The 19,718-nt window shown below is 38.7% G+C and overlaps 1 protein-coding gene across 2 annotated transcripts in view; it reads left to right on the plus strand.

The window, feature by feature from the left end:
* kndc1 (kinase non-catalytic C-lobe domain containing 1) overlaps positions 1–19,718 on the plus strand; it is a 42,949-nt gene that overhangs the window by 18,358 nt on the left and 4,873 nt on the right. Inside the window, exons 10-30 of one of the 2 annotated variants that reach the window (XM_072678276.1) lie at positions 653–811; positions 993–1,070; positions 2,836–2,917; positions 4,003–4,177; positions 4,677–5,323; positions 6,447–6,585; positions 8,045–8,367; positions 9,581–9,933; positions 10,261–10,293; positions 10,947–11,040; positions 11,169–11,266; positions 14,752–14,948; positions 15,130–15,240; positions 15,328–15,475; positions 15,645–15,821; positions 16,449–16,664; positions 17,094–17,176; positions 18,303–18,456; positions 18,784–18,906; positions 19,177–19,236; positions 19,389–19,546. In XM_072678276.1, coding sequence (XP_072534377.1) covers positions 653–811; positions 993–1,070; positions 2,836–2,917; positions 4,003–4,177; positions 4,677–5,323; positions 6,447–6,585; positions 8,045–8,367; positions 9,581–9,933; positions 10,261–10,293; positions 10,947–11,040; positions 11,169–11,266; positions 14,752–14,948; positions 15,130–15,240; positions 15,328–15,475; positions 15,645–15,821; positions 16,449–16,664; positions 17,094–17,176; positions 18,303–18,456; positions 18,784–18,906; positions 19,177–19,236; positions 19,389–19,546 — 3,608 coding nt within the window. The remainder of the gene's footprint in view (positions 1–652; positions 812–992; positions 1,071–2,835; positions 2,918–4,002; positions 4,178–4,676; positions 5,324–6,446; positions 6,586–8,044; positions 8,368–9,580; positions 9,934–10,260; positions 10,294–10,946; positions 11,041–11,168; positions 11,267–14,751; positions 14,949–15,129; positions 15,241–15,327; positions 15,476–15,644; positions 15,822–16,448; positions 16,665–17,093; positions 17,177–18,302; positions 18,457–18,783; positions 18,907–19,176; positions 19,237–19,388; positions 19,547–19,718) is intronic. The other variant, XM_072678277.1, reaches the window with a different exon arrangement.

Genomic DNA, 19,718 nt, shown 5'->3' on the forward strand with positions numbered 1-19,718 from the left:
TGGTGATGTACGTGAGTCTTAGAAACCATTTAAAAGAAACAGAACCACAATTTAATGTAACATATCTATTTATATGTATATACATCCCCTGTAAAGTAACCATTCTGGAGATACAAGTTTTACATTGGACAGCGAAGATGTACATATATATTAAGGTCCATCACCAATGAAGAACCATAAGACCAAGGCAGGATTTTATCACATTCACTGGGAGCGCACTATGGTTCTATATGGTTTTTGTTGGTATTCATCATCAACTGTGCTTTGCACCTCTGATGGTCAGTAGGAATGAAATAGAATGCTAGTTACAGATGTAACTGTGCTTCTATGAGTTCCGGATGATCTCCAGAGTCATTCTGAATCTTTGGGAAGATGCATGTAATTGTATTTTGGCCAGTGTCACACTTCATGTCACTCAGTGGCTTTGTTGGTATAAGATCTTGACCTCAGCATAGGCCTTCAAAGATTATGCTTCACACCACCTCTGCTGGTTATCCAGAATTCAAAGCACTGCACACATCCGTAACTAGCGTTAAAACAGTAACCTGTTTTCACTGTGAATTATCTGTTCCAGTTGATGTAGTTCTGTATTATGCAGTTTGCTGTTCAGTCGTCTAAGGTTTTTTTTTCGGTTGGGTTTTCTTTTTTGTAGGCCTGCATATATGGAGTAGCAGCCATTCTTTGGGCCACAGCTAAGTTTCATTTGTCCCCTAATCAGAAGCTGGCTATGCCAAGAAAGCTCAAGAGGCTTCTGCTTGAGATGGCTAAAAGAACTCCAATAGAAAGACCTTCTATTGTTATGGTAAAAAAGGTAATAATAGCCTGTTGATACATTTTGACAATACATTCAGAAGCTGAAGAAAAATTTGACCTCATACGAATCAGAGTAAGAAGCAGTCCAATCTAAAGTAAAGTTAGTAAAAGTAAGTGAAGACTGCCTGTGGTTTTGGTATTTTGATTTCTCAAATCTTCCCTTTTCATGGCCACTTCAGACTTGCCGTGATTACTTGTCCCGTCAGGGGATCAGTGCAGAGACTGTGTGGACGCAGCTAATCAACAGAGTTCATAAGGTACACTCTCACTACAAATATACATTTTAACATAAAAAAGACATTTTCTATGCCATGCAATTTCATGGGATGATCTGTCGGATAGCTCAAACAATGAAATTTGTGTTGTATTAAAGTTGTTACAATGTCACAGTGTTAGATCTTCAAAGCTTCAGTCAGTGCATTTTTAAAGCTGCAATCCTTATATGTTAACTAATGATACTCCTTATACTCCCCTCTAAGAATTAAGCGAAAATTTCAAATGTAATGTGTCTTGAATGTGTTATGTGTCACTGCTGTAGTGCAAAAATGGCAACTTTATAGGCTAAGAGGAGACCGTGGAGGGTCTTCTTAGTAGATCTGAAGTTATATGTTAGAAGAAGTATATGCTAGAAGATTGATCCTGTTCAAATGGAAAGATGTTATGCTACCAACTTATGGTCACTGAGTTAGGGAGGTAATTGGAAAAGATTAGATATACCTGTAATGGCTCTGCCGTTAAATTTTATAACATCTGTCAACCTTTTCTAATATTTTGAAAAGTTTAAAAGTTGACAAGAGGACTGTGTAACTTCTATCTTTGTTACTTATTTGCGTATGTATTTATCTATGTCTTGTCTTATTGAAATCTGGCTATGTGTAATGTTTGAAAACATTACAAACATTCTGAGCTTTCAATGGAAGTCAGTATTCAAAGGTTTTATTGCTAGTCATTGTGGAGCATTTCTTTTGGTCCATTAATCATAATATTGGACACAATATAAAAGGCAACCGCCAAAATCATGCCTACCATAACATAAATAGTCCAAATATATAACCCTGGAGTGCATTGCCTGAAATCTACACAAGTCCTGGCCAGGGATGATTCTCTCATGAGTCTCTCTATGTCTGTTTGTTTTAGTTCTCCTCTCTGACAGCACAGTGAGTCAGTGGGTGCTATTGTTGTCAGTTCTTTTTCCTTTCACACTTGCAACTGGCTAATTGTGTATTTTCATTTAAATTGCTTAAGGCACAGCAGCATAAAAAAAGCAGCCTTCACCACAGACCTCACTGCCCTCTGCCGCATTAGTTATGCCACTCATACCCCATATCGGTGGCAGGCAGATTCATCCTCACAGTCAACTCTGTTTGGAAGGTGGAACAAGTATCATCAATAGCATTTTGTTCGTTTTGTTGTTTTATAATGTCTTCCCACTCCAGTGAGACCTACACTATATGTCCAAATGTTTGTGGACACCCTTTCTAATGAATGCATTGAGCTGCTTTGATTTGCACCCATTGCTAACACAGAGCTTGTGTAGCCCCTGTAGAGAAGTATTGCCATTAGAATAGGACTCTCTGGGGCAGATAAACATAAACCTACTGGCACCATGGCTAACGCCAGGCATGAGCTGGAGGGGTATAAAGCCCTCCAGCATTGATCTGTGGAGCAGTGGAACTGTGTTTCTGGAGTGATGGATGATGCTCTATCCAATAATTTGGGGATGAGGTGGGTGGTGATCATCTAACATCTTGACCTCACTAACATAAAATCTTGTAGAAAGCCTTTTCTGAACAGTAGAGACAGTTACTCCAACAAAAGCAGGATAAACTATTTTAATACCCTTGGTTTTGAAAGAAACAATGAGCAGCCTAATGAGTGTCCTAATACTTGTGTCCATGTATTCATATATTTCATTTTACTCCTCCCAGCGTAGTATGAGCAATCAGTCAAAGTAAAAATGTTATAGTAGTAGCTGTATTTAGTAACTGTTTTGTGAAATTGCAGTCTTGTGTATTATTTTAGGCATCCAGCAGGACAACAGATGCAGGGAACCTTCCAGATTCAAGCTTAATTACAAATTCTACTTCACCAGAGATGAAAACTGGTATGCTTTCTAACTCTGAAGTTCAGAGATTTTATTGTTATTTTGTTCTAACATCATAATAAACATAATGACCCTAAAGCATTATTAATACTAAGGATTAACATTTACATTTTGTATCAACAGGTTTGAGACTAGATTTCTGTGAACAAATGACTAGCACAAAAAATACCTTCCTTATACAAAGCATAACTATATGCACAGTAATAACTAGATTGAGATGTCCCAATCAGGTTATTTTGCCCCTGATCGGATTCAATTCACTTAATGCTGATTATCAGCCAATATCGATCCAATATTTGTGTTTGTATAAATAATACAGCAACACAGTTTAGATAAGATGAGCCACTCATTAATACTGTAGTAAAATCTATGACTCTAGTTTAGTTTTAGTAGAGGTTTCTATAATGAGACATTCTGGACAGATTAATTTGGCTGATTTAGTAGAGATGTTTCTTAAAATGATAAAATGACTGTTTTATAGTGTGTTTAATATCTTATAATCCAGCCTAACCGACCTCCCTGACCAATCAGCTCCCAGATCCTTTTAAACACTGCAGTTAACTCACTTTGTGTGTGTGTGTGTAGTGGTACACACTCTGAACTTCTATCTGTTGTTTGTCGACTAAGTGAAATAACTATTTTATAAAGGCTGAATGCACTGATGCACTATGTTTCAGATATTATGGTCTGTTTTCATGTTCCACTGTAGTTCCACATTGCAGACTCTAAACTCTTTTATGTCCTGTGTCCCGTTAATCTCCTTCATCTGTATCTCTTCATCTTCATACTTTCATCTTTAATCTAGCTAACTTTCTGATTATTCAGATGCTTCTGAAGATCTTGATTGGATGAATAAATGTATATTAGAGGTGGAAGAGCAGGGTTGTACACTTCTTATTTACAGTTCTCATATCTGAACTTCAACTATATTCTATACTTAATTTAATATATGATAATAATTCTTTTAGACATTATATTACATACTGTGTACATACAATGATACCTATTTTACCTATTTCTTGCCTGATAAATGTCAGTCTTTATGTGGATATTCCTGTGCGACATGTTTGTTCTGGTGTTTTCAGGTTTCGTTCCCTTGGCCAATGATCTCAAGTTGGCCCCTGTAGCTGGCCCTGTCCCAAAGAATAATACAGTCTGCCTCAGCAGGCTACCTAAGGCTTTCACGTCCTCAGCCACTCATTTTACTCCTATAGTACTGGCTCAGGAAGAGTGCCCCATCACTGAACCTAGAACAGAGAGGTAGGCCTTGTTGTATTTTATTTTTAATTAATATAGTCATATCTGTACTTTCATATATGCAAGCCATAGTTACTGCAGCATATCACCTTGCCTGATAACAGTGCTATATACATGTGTATATACCAGTATGCAATATACTCCAGTATGCAATTTGGAGTTCCACTGATGTGTATCAGTGTTCATTTTGAAAAAGACAATAGGGTTGTTGTGACTGATTGATTGAATTAAATCTGATTATTTAATTTAAAAAAAAGTATGCAATGAAATGAAATGTCATTTGCATGAAAACTTTTAATCGCTCCTGCTCACCATTCTTACAGTAAGACATAGAGCATGGTATGTGTGGTGTGTTTTGTTTATTGTTATTTTCAAGCCTTTAAAAACAACTTTTGCATTGTCAAGGAATCATCGAAATAACCACCAGATTACACAGTGAATATTATAATCACGACAGCCATAAATTATATTACTAATAATCTTTCCATCCTCTGTGTGAAAGCATCAGCAGTAAATACGAGGTCACCGGTGAGGACATGGGTTCTGAAACACCACTACTGGAAGAATGCTGGGAGCAGGACGAGAGAGGGCAACAGTGGAAAGTAGACAGAGATATTCCAGTACATGACTACTACTCCACCTCGTCCAGTACCAAGACTAATCTTACCTCTCCACTTCACCCCACACTTGAAAGAGACAGTCAGGAGACAAACAGCCACTCTGTGCCAAACTGCTCTGGCCTATCCAGCTCTACTGCTGCTGGTGTTTACAACAACTACCTACTACAGCAAGACCCTCAGACAGGGCGTCTGACCTTGTTTCCTGTTCAGATAGCTGTTTCTCAGCCAATCACAGGGCTGAACCTTAGCCTGCCATATAGTTCAGGATCGGAGACTAACAAAAATGAGGAGTGTGATATGCCTTGTGTTACCCAGAATGGGGAATCTGAACATTCTTACCACAAAAAGAAAAACGGTAACATGCCAAATAATAGGGTTCAGCCAAACAGCACAGAGCCTCTCCAGCAAGCCCAGGTGTCATGCACTGCAGGACAGAGACACATCATTCTGCAGCAGGTCATTGGCCTGATCAGAGAGGAGTTCGCCTTTGATGGTTATCTGGAGAATGGTGTGGAGGAGCTGGCCATGGGTAATTGAGCTAAGGGTTTCCAGTACATTTTTTTGTAAAAAATCTTCCTAATGGTGACCCATTGCCTTACAATGTTTCAACTATATGTCCAACTGTTTGCAAACACAGATTCTTCCAGTGTTTCTTCTGAAATGAAGGTTACTAAAGTCGAGTTTATCCCCACATTTTCTTGTTACAGTTACAGCCTATAATCTTGGAATGTTGGAATAGTACTCTCAGAATTTGATTCCAGTCAATTTTGAGGACATTAGTTCTGGATAAAAAAAAAATACCACTTTAACTCGTCCCAGTTGACCTTTTGGACCTATACTGACCATTCCCTGCCCTAACACACCTGATCCAGCTATAAATAGCTGAATCAGGTGTGTTGGGCCTGGGAATATCTCAAAGACTGTAGACTGTACAGTGGGTCACCAGGAGATGGATTTAAGAAAATAATATCTGTTTTGCTTGTACAGGTTTGTTCTCTTGTTTTCTTTCTGTGGAAATGCATGACTTGGCACACTACATTTTAGATTTTAATTTTGGAAATTATTCAACCCCCATAACAAATTAGGTTTATTATCAACATGTTGAAATAATCAGCTGTTTGCAGTAAACCAATTAAACAAGAACAATTTCAATAGCTAAACACAACTAATATAACAAGTGCTTTCTCCAAATCAATGAATATTAGTAAACTGAAGGCCATTGTCCATGAGAAAATCAGCTAAGATTCCTCAGGAACACTGCCAAAAGCTGCTGTCTGGCTATGCATTACATTTGCAGCAGGTCATATCATGAAGAGTTTGAATAACTTGAATAAGCATTGTGGGTCATTGTGTGTTGAATTTGGAGAAAGCACTTGTTTTTTGAGTGCAAATGTAAGCATTTCCTTGCTGCTTCAACATATTGTACTCATTCTAGGAAGGTTAAATAAAATATAATTAGATAATAACCTTAATTTTATTAGAACCACAAACTCACCAAACTGGCCTCTGTGTTGCTAATTTGAGCTCATTTAGCTTTTGGAAACCTTATTGGATTTTTGATAATTGAGGAAAAAAGCCACACGAAGGTTCACAGACTTTAATGGTTGCCTTGTGACCTATCCTGGGTTAATTCTCTTCCTCTCTATTTGTAGGGGAGTACATCCTCTCCCTGAGGAGCCTGCAGTTCGAGACCTTTTGTAGGGCAGTAGTGGAGAAGTTCAGTGATCTCCACTGGGATACAGACTTGCTGGAACTGCTGCACTGCCTGGTCAACCATAGCCTCTCTTCCCTGTGAGTAGCACTGAAATCTGTGTTGTTCACCAGGCTACAGGAAGTCACTGTAGTGCAAAATGTGCTGTTACATTAACTTTTAAATTGTCCACTTCAGGCATTTCTGTATTAAGGGGAAATACTGAATGGATGATTAGAATTTGAATACTATGCATGAACCAAATATTGAGTTGTAGAATAATTAGAAACTAAAACTTGAGCTGAAAGAGCATGCCGGAAGAAAATAGGCCAACTCTGCAGACTGCAGCGTTTGTTTCGGATGTGTTCTACAAACAGCCTCAAATGGTCATCAGCTTAGCACTTTGAATTTTAATTTGCCTCGGACGAGATGTTCACAATACACACTTAAGACACCAAACCCCACCACCCCCCCCACTCTACTCATCATCAGCATTCATACAAAAAGCCCTCGACTCAGTCATTCTCCAGGCTGATCTGTCCCTATGGTAACAGGCTGCCGTGAAGAGTGGCTTGTAGGGCTCTCGAGGAGACTCTTGGGTTTCTTCCAGTGGGCGTCTGGAGAGATTTGGGAAGCCCTTGGAGAAGCCAGATGTGTACATAGAGGAGAGAAAGTTCTGCATGTGGTGCCAATCCTCCAACACCTCGATTTAGCAAGTGGCTCTTGCATGTGAATCAGGAGGGGTCACATGAGCGAAGGAGAGATGCAAGAAGGCTGTGTAGCTGTGGAGTTCTGACCATCACAATAGGCTCTTTCTACTGGATGAATCACATGGCTCTCAGGCTCTGGTCTATGCAGGGAGGAGGGCTGGGATGAGGGGATGTACGAGAGAGAGAGTCACTCCTCTGGACACGAGTTGCTTCTTGGTGCAGCTAAACACTGATGCACAGGGCTTGCCAGGTATTTAGGGAGGACTCCTAAAGAACCTGCTCTGGTAGGCTATGTGGTGCTGTTATTACATGTGGTCTGGACAGTACTGCTGTTTGAAATGTACTTGAAAAGTAGATCATGTTGCTTGTTGTTGTTAATAGTAGTAAATGTATCATTGTTTGATTGCACTTTATTTTGGTGGTCCGTTGTAGAGAATGCTCACCTGCTCATCTTTAACTGAAATTCACTTAAAGGTAGGTAATCCTAGGCCTAAATCTGATCTGGATCATACGTCCAAGACTAATATGTATATAGATCACCAGCAATTTAAAGGGCAACCTTATTTAACTAGAAGTTAATTGCCTCTATTACCTCCTCCAGATAAAACTTATTTGTTGTACAGCTAACCTCTAATGTTGGTCACATAGTGTTTTTAATCCAATTATTAAATGTTAATGTTATCCTTTGCCTTTTTTCCTTTTCATATCTGACTAAACTGTTTGTGTCTGTTGTTATTGTGACAGTATGCTCTGTTTTTTTAATGTGTATGCTTTATTTGTTGTGGTTGTTGTGTATCTCTTTACATGTCTTTATGGCTGTCTCTGTTTTGTCTGTCTGTCTCTCTTTCAGAGCGCCTAGTAAACAGCCTCCATCAAAGCCTGAGGAAAGGGCATTGACATCACTCTTGAATGCCAGGAGGCATGAGGTGGAGAGAGAGAGGAGAGAACACACTCAGCTTGACCACAATGCAAACGTGTGCCATGCCCCTTTAGGCCCTCCAGAAGCGAAAGCAGCTATAGAACAAAACCAAAGAGAGCTAGAGGACACACGAGGACACAGTGGGCTGGAAGAAAGAGGTAGAGAAGACAAGACAGCAGATGAAAGTGGGAGCCTGTGGATGTTGGAAGGAACTCGACAACCAACACATACCAAACATCAGGATGACAGTGCAGGTAGGACCAGCCAACAGTGAGGTCATGCATCCATCAGAATTTAAATTCCAAGTTTATAACACTCCAGGACATATTATTCCATAAGTACATGGTGCAAACTGTTTGAGTTATTCTTAGCTTGTAGTTGTAATAGAAGTCTGGACTTGTTAGCAGATTCTGGGCATTTACAAGGTTAACTGGCAAACAAAAATCCTGTGTACAGCTGGCTGATTTAGAAAGGATGCTTTTGCATCTGTGTAGTTTGTATTGACTGTGGAAGTTGTGAACGCAGGAATATTCTGGCGGATAAACTTGTTAAGACTGAAGTGTATTAAGCACTGCCAGACACACACAGAGAGATCCCAATGCTTGTGTCTTGCTTAGAGTTGCTAGGGAACCAAAGTGAACTTTCTTCCTTTTCTCCTGCCCTCTCTCTCTGGCTCTCTTTTTCCATTATTAAAAGCACCATCACCCAATACCTTCCTAGGTTGCAAGAATGCAGTGAATACATTTAAATTCTGTATTGACAGGTTTAAGTCTGTGCTGGCAATGTTTTTTTCTGATGATATTGCATTAATCTTTAAGCAAACTACCATCATAGTTAAGCCATCAGCAATTGGCCTTGCTCTCTCCGGGCAAGTAGATGGCTCTCTTTCTCTCTCTCTCCACACATTACTTCAGTGTGATGCTGGCCAGCATGGGTGTCTGCTAGCCAATGTATCAGGGCTGGCTACCTCATGCTTTCCTCCGAGTGTGTTGGTTGTCCGGTGACGCTGCTTCGACAGAAGTTCGAAAAGATGCGGTGGCTAATGGCCGAATGTCATAGAAAGCATGTGTCAGTCTTCACGCTCCCACTGCTATTTCATCTGATAGAGGGGGAGTACTAATGAGTGGGTTGGGTACTTGGGGACGAAAATTGGGTAAGAATGATTTTGAAAAAAATGACAGATTTATTAATGTATTTATACTTCTTTCATATTGTAGTTGGGGATTGGTAATAATAGTTGCAGCTCACAGATTTTAAAAACTTTTTTTTTTAGATTTTTGTGTATTTTTAGTTGGGCATTAGGTGGAGTGGTGATCATCCAACATCCAGACCTCACTAATAAATCCTGCAGTAAGGCTGGAACAAACAGCTAGCAAGCAATCTACACATCTCTGCTTGTTCAAATGAGATATGAGTAAGAATAGCTATATATATATAATTATCCAATTGTCTCCCACTATGTTTCAGGAGTGAGTGGAGTGAGTGAAGTTCCAGGGGTGAAGATGGAGAGCAGCAGTGTTCCAGCAGAGGGAGCTGATGTGCACGTGTGTGAGACTGAGGCTCTGTGCCAGAGCTGTGAACTGGAGGAGAGTGGAGAAAGCCAGCTTACCCATGACTGGTCAGACACAGAAATGGAGGACTCTGGCTCCTTTATCTCTGATAGGCCCTTGTCTTCCTGCATGGGCCGCCAAGGAATCTCATTTAGCCCTATATGGGCGCTGGCTCTGTACGGTGAGGACTGTTTCAGCCAGGAAGTGGTGGAGTATGCTTGCAAACTGGGAAACCACAGTGATTCACCAAGTTTGGAAGACAAATCACAGGTAGGACATATCCAGAGACGGATTAAGCTGTACATTGTACATTTTTGTATGTATGTTGATATATGTATATGTCGTCCCTGTCATGCAGAAACCTTGTATTCTCAAAAGGCAACCTTAAAGTAGAAGGGAAAAACCCTTTCAATGGAAATCAGTGTAAAAAGAGTTTAATCCAGATCTTTTTTGCATGACAGACATGATATTAATCTTGTGTTTAATCTTATTTTGTGTGTAAATGTAAAGTGACACTATATACTAGAATTGTCTTCTGTCTTGATTGTGCCCTAATCTTTATTTTTAATGTTTGATTAATGCTAACTGTACTAAAAGGAGCCACCTTTCTTAAACCCAGAATTGTACCAGGTATGAAACAAAGCAAAAATAGCTCCAATAAAATCTTTTTATTTTATTATATTATTATATTATTTTATAATTTGTTATTATGTGTTATTTATTTTCAGTGTCATTATTATTGTTTTTTGAAAACTAGTGTTGTGAACCGTGTGGGCATTATTATTTCTTTTAGAGTTATACTAGTCTAGCTTATGTGAGTGCTTTGATGATTATCAAGAGTGGTTTAAATGGCAGACCGATCAGACCGTAGGAACGCTACAGGTGGACAGAAGCTACAACTGAGCACCATTACTTCAAAGCAATAGCCATCGATGCCTGTTACCATAGTGAAGGATTCAGTCACAGCAGAGTGCATAATACTGTATGTCCAGAGTGCAGTATATTTCCATGGGTCAAAACTGGATACTCTGGACCCATTGTCACAGGAATATTTCAATATTTTTTTGTAATTCTAAATTGTCACTGTATAAAATAGTTACAGTTTAAATGCAATTCTGATAAATGTTTTGTTGTAATTATTATTTCAGGATCGCTTTGGATCTAGGTCTTTATTTTTAGCTTTTCTGACCATGTTGGTGCACACCTAGCATCTGTGTTCTCAGGTTCAATATGGTCAGCCCTGTGAAGTGAGATTATGATTTTTGATGTGTGGTGTCCTGCAGGAACTTCAGCAACAACTGGTAATCGAGAGCAGAAATCTAAAGAAGACCAGAAATTTCTATCACAAGCTGATTCACCAAGAGAGAAAAAACAAAGGTGCACGGTTCTTTTTTTTCTCCAACATCTGAATAAACATACAGCCAAAACCTGACCACAATTTAACTGTTTCCGTTAATACTTTTTGCATTTTTTAAGTTTGGTGCTTGTATTTGCTTCTTTTACAGGTTCTGAAGCGAAGGTGATGCTGCCCAAACTGAAAATGCAGTTTGAGGAGCTGAAAACCAAAGTAGAATTCCTCGACTCCGTAAGGAAATATCTCCAGGTATTAGCCACTGAAAGTGTGTTAATTTTTGATGTGTGTCATATGACCTATGATGGTCAGTAATGCTGGATTGGATGCTGGACTAATGACTGGAGAAAAAAAAGTTTTTTTCGGTAAAGCTCAAATCAGTACTGAAGAGACCAGACACATGTTGAGTATTTGGCCTTGTAGCACTTAATATTGTAATACATTTTTCCAATAATTTAATAACATTCAGAAAATTTAAAAGAGTTGTGTATTTACCTTTTAGGAAAAGATAAATAAATGTAAAAAATAATAATGTAATTGTCACGGTTTGTCACGTTTGGAGACAGAGGTGGACGTACTCACAGGATATTATTTAATTAAGGAAAACAAACATGCTACAAACTAAAAACTTTGATATGAAACTAGAAACAGAACAAACAGGAAAAGCAAACATAGGCACTCAAACTACCAAACTAAACAGACAGGCCAAGCCAACAAACCATAAACTGGCGTGAACACAAACACAGGAACATGCACATTTTAACGCAGAAGACCAGACAAGGGACGACTGAAACCAATAGGTACTTATACAGAGGATAATGAGGAACACCTGGGAGTAACAAGGGGGCGTGGTTACAAAGGAGACACTGGTGGAAACACTAATGGACAGGCGTGGCTAGGACAGACAAGGCACAAACGCACATGGCAACACAAAACAGAGGCAGATATGACTGAACAGGGGCAGGCATGACAGTAATAGCCAGTATACCCGTGTAATACTGGTTTTGAATGTTAATATAATACAATAAAAAAAAAAGGTAATACCTTATTACATTATTTTATTGTATGTTATTGTTGACTGAGTTAAGTGCAAAATGTTGTTGTGAATTATTGTGAAATCATTACAATATTAAGTGCTACAAGCCAAAAAGTGAAAATATTTTCCAACAAATTCTGTTACAAATCCACAGCTCTGCTGTTTCATCAAATAATAGTTTGCAGCTTTGATTCACGATAGAGAAAGCCCTTGTGATTTTTTGCCCAAGGGTTGCAACTCCATAAACAGAGGTACAACACAAAAGCAGGCTTGTAGTCTAGGAACCTTTTCATCTGGGTTCTAGCAGTGGAACTATAGCTGTTGAGATACAATAAGACCAATGTAGCAAACAGACCCTTGAGCAAGACTTGTTAAATGAGTCTATGAAGAACTTTTTATTTCTTTATATTAGATAAAAAAATAACTGTCCCCGTATGCCCTGTAGACAAAACTAAAATATCATCAATGCTTTATAAATAATTTATAGATCTTATATAAAACATGTAATCAATGTTTTTATTCAGTTCAGTATCATATTGGTACAGCATGATAAAAGGCCTTTACACTAAGAGGTTTGCCCCCAAACCGATCCAAATACCCTAATGCTGACTGTCAGTCGTTACTAATCTTTGTGCGCAAACAGATAATACAGCGCCATCATTTAGGTAAGGCGTGCTGTTAATAAAGACTAGTTAACACTAGTAAAATCATTGTGTTTTTAATGAACAGTCTCTATAGTGATACGTTCTGAGCTCATTTATTTTGTTTGGTTGCAACTTTTTTAAATGACTGGTTAAGTGTATTTAATAATCCAGTCTGACGGACCCACCCAACCATTCAGCTCCTAGTTCTCTTAAAATACTGCAGTCATATCACTTTGAGTGTCTGTAAGGGATGCACCTTTTTCCTTTCTGATACCGACACTGATACCAGATTTTCAAGTATCTGTCGATACAGAGTACCAATACCAACTCTGACATAAATACTTGACAGATGGCTATAAATCCTGTACTCCTTAAAAAGGACAGCATGTACTGGTTAAATGACTGCACATTCAACTGCACCTTCAGAGCTATGACACAATGAAAATTGCCACAATGCAGTAAACAAGTAGGGAAGCATAATCTTGCTAAGCTCGACCAAACAGCTTTTTATTTGATGTTTAAAATTCACATTTCACTTAAACTCAACTTTTGGTTTTAGAACCAAAAACACATGGAAAGAAAAAGTGTCAAATGTTCCATTAAATGTCTTTAATGATAATAACTATTTATGACTGGCTGTTTACTGGTTGTTTAAACGTTTGTTTTCATGTTGGTTTCATATTATTTTATCATATTGGTTTCGAGTATGCAAATCACAATTACGTCAGTACGACGTCAGTAAGCTTCATGGTATTGGTGTTATCTTTTGCTGATACAATACTTTGTGTAAGTGCCAGTATCGGCGCCAATATCGGTGCAACACTAGTGTCTGTGTGTTTATGTAGTGGTACGCACTTTGAGCTAACACCTGTAGCTGTTTGTCGATTACTCACCTGTACAAAAGTTTGAGAAAAGGACAACTTCAGTCTTGTTTTTGCTGCTAACTGTTAACATCACCACACTTATCAGTTCAAATGAAGCTCTGTTTTATTTTGTTTACTGTAATATGGTCACAACAATGAACAATGTTTAGGGTGGTTTTAGAGATTTCCACTGTGGCAGGTGGTCGCTGAGAATCTTTTCTGTTAATGGCGCATTTAAAAGCCAAATAAAAAATTTGTGGGCCGGTCGCTGATCCTGAGTCACTCGGATCAAGGGCCAGAGTAGGTTCGGGACATCCCTACTTTACACTGTTCTCACTAATAAATCATGTATAATAAACATACACATGTTGCAGGATAGTGACTTAGACAATACATTTAATGTAACACTGGATATACAGTACTATTAGAACAGCAGGAATGACAAGTAAATGAAGTATTTTACACAAAGCTAAATGTGCTAATCTTTCTTGTTTGTATAAATATGCAAAATGTTTAACATCAGCTATGTTTCCATTTGACATGGTCAAACGACATTGATTTGTCAGGGCACTGAACTTAATTTAGTCTTTTTTTCATACAACTCAGTGATTTCCATTTAGAAAAGAAAGTTTGTAGACTTTCTGTTGTATGCTCTTTTATAGTGAATCTAGCAGTTTTCCTTTGGTGGACCCTCATGTTTTTCTATAATGGATAAAAACCTCTTACTGTTAAATGATCTGAGATTTATTTTCTCAATTTAATATATGCAATTGTATATGTATATGCAATATAGCAGTCGATTTCTGTTAGAATAGTTCAAATCCCGGATACACAACCTCCAGCACCCTTGAACAATGACTCAAGCAAGTGCATCAAGCCTTCTACTACCAAGACTCACTCACACAGCCTTTTATCACTATAAAGCTATGACCCAGATGACAGAGCTTCATTACAGAGCTACAGAGAGTCATTACAGAGCTTCTTTGTGAACAACATACTGAACAAATGTTTGAGTCCACTGAGCAAATCTGCTCATGAAAATGTAAAAATGTCTAGCCCTACTCAGTTACTTTAAAAATACATTTCAGTTTATCTAATAGTCCTCTGCAAAGCAGACTACACATGGTATTTAGAATGGGATTTTGCAGAGACTAAGACTGGCTTATTTTATTCTTCTATTTGATTGATACTCAGGTGCTCTCTGTGGATCAGTGGGGCTTGCCTCCCTCTCTTCTGTCATCTTTGGCTGCTTCTGGAACTTCTGCTCTAGACCTCATGCCCAGTGAAGATCCAGCTGTACTGAGCCTAATGTGTGAGCAGCGCAGAAGGAGAGGCTGCTGCCCCCTAGTGGCTGGAACTCCCAAAGGCCTTATGGCTTATCTTTATGCCAGGTAGAGAGAACATTGTTACAGGCAGTTTGTGATAGTCTGTGTTGTTTTGTTCTGATACTGTGGTATCCATACCCATGTAACTCTTCAGCACTTTATCCACTTAATGGCACACTCTGTATCTATGAAGATTAATATGTCCAGGCCTGCTGGTAATTACACATTTCCTGTCTTTTTCTGGCAGAAATGCTCATTTGGAAGGATATATTCAGCACTTCCTCTATACCTATCGCTACTTCTGCACTTCTGAGGAGTTCCTACAGTTTTTAATAGACAAATTCAACTGCTCAGTAGGGTAAGCATCATGCAGCATGCAGATTGCTTTAATCATTATTAGAACAAATATTGAATAGGTATTGGATGCATTTTCTCTGCTTCTTAGCCGAAACGAGGACCCCTCCTTAAACAGCACAAAGGTATACCATCGCACTCTGGACCTCTTAGAGTGCTGGATAGGAAATTGCCAGCTGGTGGATATGACATCCAAGTCCCGCCTCCAGCAAACCCTCGACCACTTCCTTACATCTGAGGTGACTGGAGGCTGTATAATTCACTCCAAACAGTATCCAACTAAAACCAATCATGACAAGCATTATACAACATCTAGACACCTTCCTGTTTTATTTCACCTATGCCCCATTTAACCTAATGTAAAGGAAAGTTGAGTGGTTACTTTTTGATCTTAATTTTTTTTTACAGGTGGCTCCTGTAGACAGTCGCGGAGAGAATCTACTCATGGTGCTACAAAGCACTCCTAAAAAGAAGCGGAGCTGTGGAGTGCCATGTGTTGGCGAGAGTACCATTAACATTGGGGACGATGGCGATGTCCAGTCAGTTTCCACCTTAAGTGGAAGGTCTGAGGATACTGCCAAGAAGGTCAGCATCATGGATTTGGCATCATTATTATTATTATTTTTAAGTGAAACTTAAATTGAAATTTTGGATGAATGACCTTCAATTCAGTCTAATGCACTTTTATAGTGAATCTAGCAGTATTTCCTTTGCTGGACCCTCATGTTTTTCTATAATGGATAAAAACCTCTTATTGTGAAATGACCTGAGATTTGTTTTCTCAATTTAATAGCATCTAAATATGCAATATAGCAGTCGATTTCTGTTACAATAGTTCAGATCCTGGATACACATATCTCCATGTATCTCCACACACAAACACACACACACATGCATACATACATACACACATATTATATATATATCTCCAGATAATTAATTTAAGGAAAAGAAATCAGGTAATTTTGCAGGCAGGAGTTCTTTGTTTGTTTGCTACCCATTATAGATGTTAAAAGTTTAACATTTTAGTCTTTTTGAGCTCTTTATCCTTTGATGGGAACACTGCTGTTAACATAGAGATTTTACACTGTTTTTTCACCCAAAGAAATTGTTTAGTTCACATTGAATACTTGACAATCAGCTACATATGAGTTAAAGGGGAAATTATGATGTTGGTGGATGCCTGCCACTCTTGTATTAATGTTCATACAGAGTTCCCAGTGGCGTATATCCCGTGTGGTGGAGCCCCAAGCAAGCCAACCTAAAGAGAAGGTATACTCCATTGCTGCAGCTCTGCCTAGGCCGTGCTACAGCTCACTGGTCAACCAGCTAACCAGCTCGTGTCTGAGAAGTGAGGAGAGAGTGGCCTTCAGTGAGACCGAACACACACCTCTGCACACAGCACAGCAGCTCACACTCCTCCAGCAGGTAAACACCACAGAGCACAACTCTCTCTTCTTCTCCTTTGTCTGATGTCCATCTCCTTTTATTATCTCTTTCTGTTACTCTCGCTCTGTTCATATACATTCTGGCAACACTCCAGCTCACTAGATTGATGTTAGCAACCTTGTATCCTGTATCCTCCCTTGTTCTTCTCTTCCCCTTTTTTTCCTTTCCATTTTTTGTGTACTCAGGTTTTCTTTTGCTATTAAGATTATGAAGAGTATGACATGTGCTGTCATTTCTGCTGTGTTTCTCTAGGGGGAGACAAAGTACCTCAATCCTTCACTTCCAGTCCTTTAGTTTAACCATTTGCAGTCACAGAAATCAGCCTCCCATATATCAAACGAGTGTGTTTTGACTTTAGCAGCATCTGTGCTCAGCTTTCCCCATATGTTATTTTTGTCCTCAATTTAGGAACTCTTTCAAGGTTGTCACCCTGTCCATTTCCTGAACTCCAGAGCACAGGGAGTTCGAGAAAAAGCAGTAAACATCTCCAAGTGAGTGTACACCGTCTGTATTTCTTGTTTTTTTTGTATCTTAAATGGTGGGTGCCAGAAAGTAACTACTGCACTATCTAAGGTGGAATAAAAATGTAAACAAGAAGCTAACATCAGCCTCGAAATAAACACTGTAGAAGCACATTTCCTTTGTATCCAAACTAAACATGCTGGGCATGAAACAGGCAGAATGCTTTTTAGTCCACAAAGTTAAGCCAAATCTTAAATGGCTCTCTACTCTCTAAGTAGTGCACTATGTAGGTCACAAAATACTGACATAGAGCTGTAAAAGTTCTGAACCAAAATCGAAACCCATGGTTCAGCAGGTCACTTATGCAGGGGTGCGCACACATTTCCACAGTTCTAATATTTATTTGTTATAATTCAGAAATGCACAAAACCACATATGTCCAGCGATAAATTGAATGTATTAAATGATGAGAAAAGCTGAACTTTCCACAGTGTTTTAACCACCATAATAGGTATTTGACACTTGCACTAAACCTAGAGAACCCAAACGTCTCTTAAAGCAACAGTCGCTGGTTTATACTGGGCATGTAAAACCTCTCTTGGTCGAAGTACTCTGAACCAACACATTCAGACTTATTTTCAGCTACATTTTTGTAGTTGTCCAGAATACATGCTTGGTTCATTTGTAGACATTTGCCTTTTTTTATTGTACAAAATATGTTTGTTTATGTTTGACTTCTGCATCCAGGTATATATGTCCTATACACAACTCACTGTTTACTAAGTGCATTACTTTCAGGTTATTAAACTTTATGACCACTTTAAACACTGCTTGGATGTCTGCAACTTGGTTTGAGCTTGCCTAGTTTGTCTTGTTTCCATGCACTTCACAGTTACATTTTTTTCAGTTCCAGCTGATGCTTTTGTAAATTTCTTCCTATTCATGTTATGCTTTGTGTATTGCAGAGGTACTGTTTCTGTGTGCACTCATATATATATATATATATTGATTGTCATTCCTATATATATTTAGAGCAAAAGGCCAAGATGTCTTATTTAAAAGCTGAAGGCACATGAACTGTCATTTTGATTGCAATCAAGTTTGAGCTTCCTGTTGTCTCAAAACACTAATTGTTGCAATCTCCACGTTGGTCAGATGTGTGTCGTCTGATGCCCCACCATTAGAGGGCAGTAATCTGTTTGTGGGCAAGGAGCCAGCACATGATGGGGCTCTGCAGCAGCTCATCCGATATGCAGAGAGCGTGACTAACTGGGTCTCCGCTGAGATTGTCATCACAGACTCTGTGAAGGTAATCCTTCAGATTGTATCAGATACTCTACTGATTGTTTGCATAGATTGTGCTCTGTCTCACTCAAATTCACATTTTAAGAAATTAAACCTGTAAAGAGAGAACCTTTGCATGACAATCTTAATTTTCTTAAATAATAATAAAGTCAGTTTTATTTGATATTCTGACACAAATATGACCCAGATAGCAAGTCTTGTGCTCAAAAGGAGGTGGTTGTTTTGCTCCCTGCTAAGCTAGACTCCATCTTTATCATGTTGTTGATCTCTCTCAGAAACCGACATTAATTAATTTTTAAGCTGTCACCTGCTGTGTTCTGTCTTCTTTTAGGTTCAGACGTCTTTGCTTGCCAAGTTTCTCTGCATTGCTAAACACTGTTACGAGACAAGAAACTTTGCTACAGCCATGCAGATTCTTGGAGGATTGGAGAATGTCATTGTGAGACAGTTACCGGTAATAAATCACATCTTTACTTCCACTAGAAATTGTTTTTATGAATTGACAACAACTCCTGGTCTTATAACGTCTGATTGTAAAAGACATATTGTTAAATGGATTTAAATATAGATTAACAGATAGCACATTAATATAAAGTTATTGGGAATATTATCCATCCAGTACTGTTTAATAGGAAAGAAATATGTGGTTGCATAGTAAAAAAGAATATTTGCTTGCATAATATTCAAGTCTCCCTGTAAAATATGATTTTGGGTTCCTTTGCAGGCTTGGAAGCAGCTGTCAGCTAAGATGTTGGAAGTTCTTGAGGAGCTCAGAGCAGTGCAGGTACAAAAGAGAGCATTAAACAAGTAGATCAGCTGTAGTATTAAGAGCTTTAATTTATAATCAATGATACTTTAATTAGTTGGATCAGGTGTGCTGGAATAGTTACACTCTCTGGGACAGTAGATCTGATCTAGCTTGTGCACTCATTGCAGGTGTTCCTGAAGAGCGACAGCCTATGTCTGATGGAAGGAGAGAGGGGAAGAGGGCAGCCAGCTATACCAGATGTACACACTCTGGCCATGCATGTGCAGCAGCTGGAGATAGGTGCTTTCACTCTGACCAGTGGAGCGTACAAGTGGCCTAAGCTACGGTCAGTGACACTGATGTCATTTAATGTTCTGCAGAGAGACATGTTTACAAGAGTACTGCAACCCCAGAGTAGTGACTGTAGCAGAGGTCAACAAATAATGTTCCAAAAATGTTTTGTTTAAACTCTGCCATTTTTTAAACATTTAAAAGAAAGTGAAGAAATGACATTGATG

Source organism: Salminus brasiliensis, chromosome 4, assembly GCF_030463535.1.
Source record: "Salminus brasiliensis chromosome 4, fSalBra1.hap2, whole genome shotgun sequence".
Taxonomy (NCBI): Eukaryota; Metazoa; Chordata; class Actinopteri; order Characiformes; family Bryconidae; genus Salminus; species Salminus brasiliensis.